At 43.7% G+C, this 12,635-nt stretch overlaps 1 protein-coding gene across 9 annotated transcripts in view; it reads right to left on the bottom strand.

The window, feature by feature from the left end:
• Positions 1 to 2,684: 2,684 nt before the first annotated feature.
• The window catches only part of ABL2 (ABL proto-oncogene 2, non-receptor tyrosine kinase), a 126,825-nt gene continuing 116,874 nt past the window's right edge, over positions 2,685 to 12,635 (bottom strand). For 5 of the 9 annotated variants that reach the window (XM_024253553.3, XM_054550728.2, XM_054550721.2 and 2 more), the window contains one exon: positions 2,685 to 12,479. In XM_024253553.3, coding sequence (XP_024109321.1) covers positions 10,756 to 12,479 — 1,724 coding nt within the window. In that variant the 3' untranslated portion in view covers positions 2,685 to 10,755. The remainder of the gene's footprint in view (positions 12,480 to 12,635) is intronic. The other 4 variants (XM_054550741.2, XM_024253574.3, XM_009240495.4 and 1 more) reach the window with 1 other exon arrangement.

The raw sequence follows: 12,635 nt of genomic DNA, 5'->3' as shown, positions 1-12,635 counted from the left end.
TTGAACCCGGGAGGTGGTGGGTGCAATGGTCCGAGATCGCACCATTGCACTCCAGCCTGGGTGACGAGTGAAACTCCATCTCAAAGTAAAGCAAAAAAAAAAAAAAAAAAAAGCCTTCCTCAACCCTCTCTCCTTTAGTTCTTATAAAATGAAACACTTCTGTCTCTCCCACATTCAACAGTTTGTTGTGCTCATTTACTCAACTGCCTCGAGGTTAGAAAGTACCTACCCTGAGCCACATTAGGTACTCAAATATTCAAATCAATGAAATAAAAGGGTTTTAGTTTCATACCACTCAAGGGATAAAAGAACTCAGCCTAACGGTACAATCAGATGGAGCCAGTGTTGGCTACTTACTCACAGGTTTTCCGTCTCAAGCATCCCAGAAGATGTAGGCCACCCGATGCTACTGCACACCAGGCTCTAAACACACTGCATACGCTCGTTACAGGGTGAGTCTCAGAGACAGAACAGGTGGCATTCGTTCCAGCACTGGCCAGCTGTGTTTGGTGTCATAAATAGAGGATCTGAACCTCCCACCTTGGGAACCAAGACAAGCAGCAGAATATAGTGGTTCCAAACACATTCTCTGGAGCCAGACTACCAGGGCTGGAGCCATGGTTTCATCACTTAACACTGTGAGGCCATGGGAAAGCAGTTTAGCCCCAGTGTCCACTCCAGCATAACTGTATCTACCTCACAGAGTTGCTGGATGACATGAGTTCGTCTTTATAAAGTGCCTATGAAACTGCTTTTGCAAAATTCATAAACTGAGAAAATTATGAGTGACATATCAGACCTAACTGACCCCATCTTGTTGCTAACCTCTAAACTGTCCTTGTTCATTCCTGGGCATAGGCCAAACTAGCTTTGGGAAGGATTTTTGTGTATAGTTTGTTTAAATAGCCCTTCCCAAAAGACTAAACAGTTCTTGTAAAACAAATGAAAGGCCACCAAGTCAAGATGAGAGAAACTGGAATTTTTACCAGCCATTATTCTAGAGGTCCTAAGATTTGCAACTTCCGCAATTACTCTTGAAGGTTAATGTCGCTATTGTGAACCTAAGATTGGCCTTTTTGATGTCTTTTCAGGTTTTTTATTTCTAACAACCAGATGGCCCCACCTGGACCTGCCAGCCAGTTCTGTGGCCCCCACCTAGGAACTGACTCAGCAGAAGAGAACAGCTTCGATTCCCCATGATTTTACTCACCAAATTATCCTTAAAAACTCTGATCCCCAAGTTTTCTGAGACTGATTTGAGTAATAATAAAACTCCGGTCTCCCGCACAGCCAGCTCTGTGTGAATTATTCTTTCGCCATCGCAGTTCTTCTGTCTTGATAAACTGGCTCTGTCTAGGCAGTGGGCGAACTCATCCCAGCACTTTGGAAGGCCGAGGCAGGTGGATCACTTGAGGTCAGGAGTTTGGGATCAGCCTAGCCAACATGATGAAAGCCCATCTCTACTAAAAATACAAAAATTAGCTGGGCACGGTAGCACGCACCTGTAGTCCCAGCTACTTGGGAGGCTGAGGCAGAAGAACGGCTTGAACCCGGGAGGTGGAGGTTGCAGTGAGCCGAGATCGTGCCACTGCACTCCATCCTGGGCAACAGAGGGAAACTGTCTCAAAAAAAAAAAAATCGTTAAGTCAAATCACATTGAGAGATTCTTGGAAGATTCTAAAAAGACTTTCTAGACAACCAAAAATGAGTGGGAGAAAAGGACTGAAGGTGGAATGTGAGGAGGTGTATAAACTGCTGCTTACCAGCCATTTCAATTGGGCCTCACGTATGCACAACTTGTGTATATTCTACCCATACCTGTTAAGGTTACTTCTAAAAGCAATAACTCATTCATAAAAACTTGAAGACCACGTCAAACAAGAATAGAATGCTATCCTGTGAGGTTCTACACCTACTCTATAAATGCTACATTGACTCAAAACACTTAGAACTTACTTGGAGTTGTCCTCAGAATGGATTTTGAGAGAATTAAATTTCACTTGACAGTCACTTCATGTTGAAGACACACAAACAAACATATTACCCACCTTATGCACAGCAGCCTGGACTCCAGATGATGCCTTTTGTTCACTTCCAAAAATGTAATCCATCAAAGGATGAGTATTCACCCCCAAAGAGGACATTCTAAAGAATGTGCCAGGCTGGGTGTGGTGGCTCGCACCTGTAATCCCAGTACTTTGGGAGGCGGAAGCGGGTGGATCACGAGGTCAGGAGATTGAGACCATCCTGGCTAACATGGTGAAACCCCGTCTCTACTAAAAATACAAAAACTTAGCTGGGCATGGTGGCGGGCGCCTGTAGTCCCAGCTATTAGGGAGGCTGAGGCAGGAGAATGGCGTGAACCCGGGAGGCGGAGCTTGCAGTGAGCCGAGATCGCGCCACTGCACTCTAGCCTGGGCGACAGAGCGAGACTCAGTCTCAAAAAAAAAAAAAAAAAAAAAATATGCCAGAGGGATGTTTGCTTGCTAAAATCAGCTTCAGCTTCTTTACCTTATAGACATCTGCATTACGTAGGCAGAAAGAAATGCTGCTTAGATTCCCTGTCAACTAAAATCATGGGAGAAACACTCCAATCTCCAGCCTACTTTGCCAATAAAATATTGCAACCTTTATTTAAAACAAAACACAACTTGGCAAACCTTGTGAGAAGACAGAGAGAGCAGTCCCTTTCAAGGGCCTCATTTATTTACATCAAGTTTAACACTGTTAGCAGTTCACAGTCAGACAACAGACGGAGAGAATTAAATTAGAAAAACAACTGAAAATATATTACAATAACAATTAAGAACAAATACCTGACAACACTGGTAATGTGACACACGATTGATGTGTTTTTAGTTAAATCCCACATTGTCTCACTATGTCCCCTTAGCAATGCACACAGTGCCCGATGCTCCAAACCTCACCCTCTGTGCACCACATACACACCTGCAGGGCGGGACCTTTGGTATAAACGTTCAACGAGTTTTAAAAAATCTGAATCCGCATGTTTTGGGACAAAGTTCTGTCAATCACCATGAAATGTTTAAACTTATTTTTACTAAGCGAGCATAAAACTGGGGTTTGTCCAGTGACAGTCATTAGAAAAGCAGACTGCAGAGAAGGAAAAGTGCAGGGTCTGGGAGGAGATGGGGGTTCTGAGTATACGTCAACAGCTAAGTCAGCCTGTTCACAGTCAACACACCAACCACGCCACTGCTGTTCATCCAAGGAAAGATCTGAGCGATTCCTCTTTTACTTACTCCCCCTTTCTTAACGGGCACGACAGCAGTGCACGTGCACTTATGGACACAAACGCACACCAGCTATACAGATCTGAGATGAGAGGGTTTTCAAACATATGCCCTAAAGAACCATAAACAACTATCTCATTGTTCCTTTCTAGTTTCTGAATACTAATTGACAACTGGCCTAATCATGGTGATTTCTCAAGATCTCAAGAAATTCCTCTCTAAACATAATGGAGTCCAAATGGCCACAGTGAGAAATTGCTGTCAAAATGGAGGACAGCTGGTTTCTCTGGCCCTCATCTACCAGAAGCATCTGTCTCCTGGCCTTCTTGCCACTCACAATACCTGGTATGGTACTTCTGAATTGTGCAGAACAGTATCTGAGGTTTACTGTTCATGACCCTAAAGCGTTCCCAGTCCTGCAAAACCTTCTGAAACAACAATAAATTTGCATATTCTTTTTATTGTGTTATAATTGCTGAAAATTAAGTATACATATATGTGAAAATTTAAGTCCCATTCTCCAACTAAAGTTTATGGTGCCTAATTACATGATTTAAAACTCCCGTTCTGAGATTCCAAAGCAAATCTAAAAGCAAGTTCCGACTACACAAACTCCTTATATTTCCTTTCATAAAGCCTGCTAGCATTCGACAGTTTGCCTCCAGCGTGTCCTAAAAGGTTACTTAGCATGCTCGGAGATCTCAGCTTCTGAGGGTTCAGCTCAGTAGCCTGGAGTGACAGGTAGGACCCTGAAAATTTGCTGATGCGAGTACAATGAAGAACAAAGAATCTTCCAAAACAGACATAGATGACATGTATCACAATTCTGCTCCAGATATGGTGTGGTCTGAGGACAGTGCTGTGCCTGGCCTTTCCCCTTCAACATGCCAGCTGCTCCCTCAGAGTGAACAGGGCTTTGCTACTCTGCTCAGGTTAAAAGGTAAGATTTTTCTAGGAGAGGTAAACAATTTCAAAGTTAGAGATGTACATGGGGATGAAGAAGTAAGTGCACTTGGAGGGAAGGGTCTGGTGAGACCTCGCCAGGTGGGCTTGAGAAATGCAGCAACTGCCAAGTGAACACTCTCAGGAAACCACTTCAAGTGGGGGATTCTCACAGATGGAGGATCTGGCCACTGCCACCTGAGAAGCTCGTGTCTACCAGTTCTAGTTCAATAATCATGCAAAATCAACCCAGCTGACAAGCCTTTTCCTCTGTGAGACTCATGAAACCCATCTTTGAAGGCACAAATCTCCAAGGGTGGCCTCTCGGCAGTTTCTGCCATTCCAAGTCAGCTTTGAATCATGACCTGCCACAGGCCTCCTTACCTGGGGAGAAGTATGGGATCTTCTTATCTTGATCCCACAGGGTGAAGCCTTCCCTAATTTCCTGTCCTTTGGATCTAGGATATTGAGTCAGAAATGAAGGTATCATCTTTTTTTTTTTTTTCTTAACGTGTCTCACTCTGTCACTTAGGCTGGAGTGCAGCGGCGCGATCTCAGCTCACTGCAACCTCCGCCTCCTGGGTTCAAGCAATTCTGCCTCAGCCTCAGGAGTAGCTGGGATTACAGGCATGTACTACGCCCGGCTAATTTTTATATTTTTAGTAGAGACGGGGTTTCACCATGTTGGCCAGGCTGGTCTCAAACTCCTGACCTCAAGTGATCTGCCCATCTTGGTCTCCCAAAGTGCTGGGATTACAGGCACGAGCCACCGTGCCCAGCCAAAAGGTATCATCTTGTACATACTCAAGATAGAATACATAACTCAGAGAGGTGGCATGAAAAGCAGAAATTCATCCTTCTGGACACTGTAATAAACTTCCCAAAAGACAGGCTGGACTGAGTCACGGGGGTGAGTGCTCCAGAGTAGGCTGCAGCTTGTCCCACAGCCCTGAATCCCACCCGTGCTTCTCAGTAAGACAGGAGCGTAGGGAATGACAGTGAAGTTCAAGTCAACTACAGTTGTGCTGAACAGAGCAAGTAACAATAACTATTACTACTGGCTTGCTGGAAAAAAGAAAAAAAAAAAAAAAGCAAGCTTTGCGTTAGAATTTCTTTAAGTCTAGTAGTTGGAAAACCAGAACTCTATCCAAATGATATAGATATCTTGACTGTTAAGAGTTGGAGACGTTTCAGAAGTTCTCACATACTCCTACGGATCCCAGACTGAAGCAGGAATTTACAAAGGAAGTGAGCTACTACTGGCTTGATACAAGCTAAGACAGAGACACAAACCGCCGAAGTCTAGCAATACTTAAGCCAGAGACTCACCTACAAAAAGAGGATTGGTCATAGCAGATCCTTAGGGCACAGAGATGAACCCCAAGTCCAGGTAGAACAATTTAATGCAAGATGATGAAACTCAAAAATCAAGAACAAAAATATAGATAACCCCGTCAACCCAATATGAACTCCTGGTAGGGGCACAGCCTGATAACAAGAATGACATCAGTAGCAAAATGGAAGGGAGCAGAAGGGGTCATAATGAAATGTGGCTATAATTCAAAAGTGGCCACCAATGCAATTTACTTTTGAGTATTTTATAATAGGTGAATTAAATTCAGCTATTCTTTTTAGAAAAAGAAAAAAAGATAGATGACAAATGTCAATGTCATTTATAACTGGCAGGAAATCCTAGAAAAGTAATTCCCAAAGTGCACTGGTTTTATGGCCATCCACCTCCCCCTGTAAACCTAACAAAACTATGCAGGACATAGGTTAAAAAAAGACACTGTCAACATCAACAGATAACAAGTCTGCTCCCACCACATTTAGGATAAATGGCCAAGCATATAGTGGACAAATGGAGAAGAGTAAGAGGGCCTCATCCTTCTTGAGTCAAGGTCCCCTGGAAGAGCTTCTGTGTTCTGGAGTGAGTACATATTCTTACTTTTTAAAGATCGGAATTAAACCAAAAAGTTGGTCCCTAGTTTCCTGAAGTAATTCAGCTCTGAACTACAACTTTAGCAAACACTTGCTATACCTGCTCATACTCGTTAAGCAGTTTCATATTTCTAAATGTGATAAATAACAGAGGTTGATTCTTATATATCTGCATTTTCAGGTCCCCCACAGGGTCCATCCACATTGAATCAACTGTCTTATCTTTTAAACAGACAATACTACAACCTTATAGTTATATTACAGTTGATATTTTCTCAAAGTGCTCTCATATACATTATCTCATAGTCATTAAAATAATGTGAACAATAAAGTTTTTTAAAGAAAAGGGAATGTAGGACTAACTAGGTTTTTTAAAAACTCAAGTTGGTATTTCTTTACTACAAAGTGCACATTGCTGTGTTGCTGAGGTCTGTCCAAAAGAATGACCCCATAGAATTTTTTAAATGACTGAATTCTACTGAGTGCTTGCTTGGCTCGTGTTCCCATTACTCCATATTCAAGCCCCTTAAGGTCAGAGTGTCAGGAGCATGTGCTTTAGAAAGTGTGCAGCACCACACAGGCTGATTGTCGGTATGAGCCACTTTTTTGCAGTGTCTCACATGGCAGCAGGTATGGTGGAAAGACCCCACAACCATAAAGTCAAGAGACTTGAATTCTAGCCTTGGCTCTGCCACTAATTAACCGTTCTGAGACAACAGGCAAGTAACTTAACCATCTTCTGCTAGTTTCTTAATCTATAAAGAAAAGGGTTGGGGTACTGATAGTTTTCAGATAGCACTGGGTGTTTCAAACACCTGGCGAGATTACTGGAGAATACACTGGCCGAGACCCCAGCCCATTGGGAATTCTGATCTGGAGTGGGGCTATTCCATCAGTTTTTTGTTTGTTTTGTTTTGTTTTTTAACCCTAGGGGATTCTGCTGTGCATCCCTGGCCTAGGTGTTAATAATAGTAGCAGAAGAACATTTATAGAGTGTGCTCATTGTGTGCCAGGCACTTGAGCTAAGTATCTTACAAATATCATCTCATTTAATCCTTACAACAACCCTGAGGTAGTTACTATTATTATCCCTGTTTTACAGTGAGGAAACTGAGGCTCCCAAGGTTAAATGACTTGCCTTTTAGACAGGAATTAGAGCCTAAACACTAAACCGCTATCTATACTGCATCCTTTAAACTCAAAATCTCCATGACTTTAGTTAAATAAAAATGAGCAGTGCCTTAGCAAAGTCAGCATGCTTTATTACCTGGGAAATACTTTACTAGCCAACTTTCGGTTGAATCCTAAGAAACTTACTATCTAATTTAAATCCTAAAATGCTGCTGGTAAAGGGTCTCCACTATAATGACCTCTATGTACAGAGGTCATCTAGAAAAACACTGAATGAATTTCTTAGGGCCAAATTTTTTAAGGCTAATCTCTGAAAATCATGATGGAAGTCTACAGGAAAATATATATTTAAATTTTACACAAAGCCTTTTAAGAAAATACTTTAGGTAAAGCACAATCAAGATGTATGCAACACAAATCACTGCATTTTAGTATGCAACACAAATCACTGCATTTTAGTATGCAACACAAATCACTGCATTTTAAAGTGGGAAATCTAAACTGAAGTAATATTATCTGTACATGAAAGGAATCAAGCAGTGGCAGCCCAAAGGCATGCATCCAGATATACAGCATAACCACTTTAGAAAACTGTCAACGCCTTGGACGAGGGCCTTTGTTCATTGCTTTTAGAACAGTTAAAATTAAACTACACTTTTCTAGAAGCAGTTTTATCTGCTTTGGATTCAAACCTTTTAATTTACATAAGGGTTTGTGTTTAAGCTGGTCCTTTTCAAGTAGAAAAAGGAAAAACCTAAATTATGCTTGTATAGTAAGTTGACAGTGCCTCTTTAACCTGAACCTAGAGCCCTCGACCCCTGAAGTTACATAGTTCAAGCATCATGTGGACGGGGTGTGCTCCAATAGTCAATGCCACTCTTGACAGTGTTGAGAAAAATCAATTCCATTTATATATTGTGCACCCACTGTAGGCAAGACAGCTAGGTGCTGCCCCTGAGTAAGACACAGGCCCCACCCCCTACCCTTCAGATTGTTGTTGGGCAAGAAAACTAGGGAGCCTAAATACACTCAGTAGTGTTTCTCCAAGGCTTAGTTCCAGAACTCTCAAGGGAAAATAGAGCCCTTGCTTAAAAAACAAAAAAACCCTGAAAAACAATTACAATCCCTTAACTTGCATCCCACAACAACAGGGATAAACCTAAAAAGCAGCATAATAATATTCTAAAGTTTTAGCTTTCCCATCCTCGACCTTAAAAGGCTAACTGCTAAAACGAGTTCTTCAAGTTTATGGACATGTATGATGAGCGAGAATGGCAGGAAAGAAGGTGGGGGAAGGACTGCTGGTTTTTACATCTGAGTTCTCTTCCAACCACTAGGAGGAGATGAACCCGATCACTAGCTGCCTGTGCTGCAACTGCAGGTGACATACTGCGGGGATCACCCAACACCCGCCAGGAATGCCCAGCACCGCGTGTCTCCTCTAATCCTCTTAACCTGGGCCTCCTTTGGAGCAGCAATGGTAAGAATCAAGGTTTCCTTTCTTTCCAATGAAAACTCAATTTTGTTCTTGGTCAAAAATGCCAAACTCTATTCAAAACATAGTTTCCCCCTTAGTATTCTAGCCCAATTCATATAATCTCAACAATTCTTAATTTCATTAATATTTTCTACTCAGCAAATAAGATAATGGAAAACCATTCAGCATAACAACACCGCACTAAAAGAGCTTTCCAGAGAGGCTCTCCAAGGGATAGCTGCACACTTACTTGCAACACCCTTGAGAACATGTACTGTTACCTTAATTGAATAGATTAAGAGATGAGGCTGTGGTTTGACAGTGTATCAATGACAGAGCCAGAAGAAAACTCACTGCTCAATGTTGAATTCCTATTTTCCTAAGCTAATATTCCTTTGAGAGAATAAAATAAAAATACGTGTGTATTGAGCTCTCCTTGGGGAGGATGGGGGAAGTATTCATAAAGCTTTAAAAAGAGAATGAAGCAGTAACTGGAATTAGACCCGATACCAAGAACATTAATAATACCTAACTCATTAGATTCACTTCCATGCCATCCTAATTAGCTTCCACAATTATAACTAAGTAAGGAAGGAAAAGGCCTATTTTTCAAGGGCAAAACATATTTAAGGATTAAGTCATTAGGTTCCCAGTGTCTACCTGGTGCTCCCTGAAAATGACTACTCCTTCAATTATGCATTCTTAAAATAGAAGTGAAATGACAAAATAAATAAAGAATATTTCCAATAAGATCTGTACAAATAAGCACAATGATTGGGTAGGGGAGTAGGAAGGAATATGTGAGAGAAGAAAAGCATGTGAGAATAATGTGGGGGTGATTCACTTCAAATCCATAGAGAGAATGCCTCTCCCTATTCTCTACCTAGACTGGGCTTAAGGTGATAAGGGAAGGGAAAGGTACAGAGAAACAGCCATTAGGACCAAGCCAGCTTTTCCTCTCAGTCACACACAGGCCACTGGGTTTCAAGAAAAGACCATCTCCCTGGTATTTTAGTTGATAAAGAAAAATACACAGCTGCTCAAGTCCTTGGCCAATATGTCAGTATGCAGGGGAACTGTATCAGAACAGAATTCATTCCTTTGTGAGAACCTGTAGGGACTACTATTTTCAAAATCAACACTGGTTAATGCTCTGAATGCTACCAGGAATAAAGGAAGACAGCCTGCCCAGCAAAAGACAGAGAAGAACCACTAGGGAGACCCCTGTACTTATGGTTTACAGATAGCCACCAACAGGCAGGAAGCCCAGCCTGGTCCATTATGAAATAATATACCAGACTGGAAGAAGTGACTTCTGCTAATCTGTGTAAGATTTTAGAAGGTTTTCAGTCTCTCTGATTCAACTTTCCAGCATTCTTTACTTCCTGCACTAACTGATACACCAGCGGAAAACAGGACACAGGCATTCAGATAGGGCCATATTTCCCAGTTTTATGTTGTAGCACTCTGATTTGCAGTTCTTATTACAGCAGCAATGGCCTTGTGGAAGCAAGGCTAACAGCTGCTTCCAACAGCCCTGAACAAAAATTTATCTTGGTACATCCCCAGCTTTCGTTTCTTCTGTCCCACCAAATTCATTAGGTAAATTGGAACATAATCACCATTAGTACCTACCAGAGCCCCAGGTCTGGGTGCAGCTGCTGCGGTCTTGCTGAGAGCAGCCCTGCCTAGCACCTCCCAGCATTCCAGGTAGGGATGGGCTGCATTGCCTTCCTTATGATATACACATGTTCCCTATTTTCCAGTGCAGTTTCCAACCCTGTCCACTACTGCCTTGCCCCCACTTAATTTACCTCTCCTATACTTATATGGTTTGCTTCTTATGTTTGAGATGAAACTGTAAACGTGAGAACTCAGGGATCTGAGGTACTTCACATAAACACACTCAAGTATGAGTCTTTCATTTTCTGAAAACAAGAATACAGGAAAACAAGTCCCTTTCCCTCTCCCCTCAGAAATGTGTGCATTTTCCCACCAGGCTAACAGTGGCTACCTCTGCACCACATCACTGATTTCCTGTACACATGACAATAAGTTATTAAGGACAGGGTTTGTCCCGGGCACACCAGCAGCTGCTGAAGAAACCTGTAGCTCCTGCAGGCTGAGTTCCAGTTTGCTCACAGCCTCTCGGAAGGCAAATTTGTTGCGAGTTTGAGGGATGCAGTCCACATAGCCTGAGCAGTAGTCAAGCAGCTGGTGTCCAGTGTCTACCAGCTGGCTGTTGGGCACAGGTTCCGTGATTGCACTGGACAGTAGGTCAGCACATTCCAGCAGGGCCTCTTTGCTGATTTTGTCTGCTGAGATTTTCTCAGCGGCCTGTTTGGTTTTTCTCAGAGCCACTTTAGTACCTGCTGTGCCGTTGGCCATTTTGGCTGGCGAGATGGAAGATGTGGGCAGAGGCACTTGAGGTGGAGGCATCACTGGCCTCCCAGCTTTCCCACTGATGGGCACTGCGCCCAGAGCTGCCTTCTTTCCTCCTTCCTGTGTTTCTGACGTGGACTGTCCTGCAGTTAGGGCAGTCGGCTCTTCTGTAGGGTCTGAGCAGATGGACGGATGCTGCAGTAGTCTCATCACTGGTGGTGGGGGTGGGGCACACTTTGGTTTTACCCGTCGGGGTCGGTCCTTGTCTCCAGAGGATGTGACCTGATGCTCAGATAAGAGCTTGAATTTATTCCCCTGAGAGTCTGTGCCAATGAGCTGCACATCAGCTGGAGTGTGTTTCAGGGTGGGTGAGATAAGGACTGGCACTTTGTGGTTGTGAGTGGTTGGGAGGACAGGGGCAGCCTTGGCTGGAGAAGGCCAGCCCGGCTGCTCTCCATCCTCTGGAACTCCAGCCATCCCAAGTCGTGCCCCACCATTCTTCTCTTTGCCCTTGGGGGCAGCTGCCACTCCAGCCACTCCCACCCCTGGAGGGTCCTTCTCTGTAATGGCTAGATCCCCAGAGGGTGTTCTGAGAGGAAGAGCTGCGGCTCCTCTGGGCAATAACTTGGCTTTTGGTCTCTCCCTGCTTGGAGCAGCACTTTCCTCTGATTTTTTTGGAAGCATGTCATTGGCCCTGTCCACATTCTCTTCTGGCTGAGAAGAGGTGGACACTGTCCTTTCCAGGTGGAGTTTGGACCTCTGGCAGTTCCTGGGAAGGGTCATTGCCATCCTATCCTGCTCTGGAAGCCCTGAGGACATGGAAGATGTAGAGTTTGACCTTGGAAAAGGCTTGGAAGTGTCATCACTGGCTGTGGGTTTACCTGCTCGTAAGCCCAGTGTCTTTTTGATTAAGCGTGGTGTAAAGAAGCCTGTGATGCCAGACCACCCACCCCCAGCAGTGCCACTGCCCCCACCCCCACCACCGTCGTCATTACAGAGGTTCCTCTGTGCAAAGCTCCCCCCATAGCACTTGGGTGGCACCAGATTCGCCTCTTGCTGGGCAGGAGTGAAAGAGAACCCATCAGCATGCTGTAGAGAAGCAACAGATGAGAAGTTACCCGTGAGTTCGTATTTCTTATGGGGCTGATTCTCCATTTCTCGGAAGGAGCTGCTGCGTTTAGGGGGTGTAGGAGCATTTCTCTTTTTCATGAAGGAGCTGAAGAAGCCCCCCTTCCTATCCCTGGTGAAGCATGTCTCTTTGGCATCTTCCAAGAGGCTGCTGGGTGACTTGTCTCTTTGCTTTCGAGGCAGTGCTGGGGATCCACTGGAGGCCTGCGCACCTCTGATGAACCCTGATGAGAAATGGCCGATCAGTAACTTAAAAGACAAGAAGTGAATCTATTACATTTGAGTTACCGAGGCTGCATTATGAGTTTTGTCAGCATTTATCAAATGTCAGGTGTTGGCAGGACTCAGAGGCAAATAATAAATACATTATCATTTCATAG

Source organism: Pongo abelii, chromosome 1, assembly GCF_028885655.2.
Source record: "Pongo abelii isolate AG06213 chromosome 1, NHGRI_mPonAbe1-v2.0_pri, whole genome shotgun sequence".
Classification (NCBI taxonomy): domain Eukaryota; kingdom Metazoa; phylum Chordata; class Mammalia; order Primates; family Hominidae; genus Pongo; species Pongo abelii.
The sequence above is the reverse complement of the archived record's forward strand: the minus strand, read 5'-3'. Positions and strand labels throughout refer to the sequence as shown.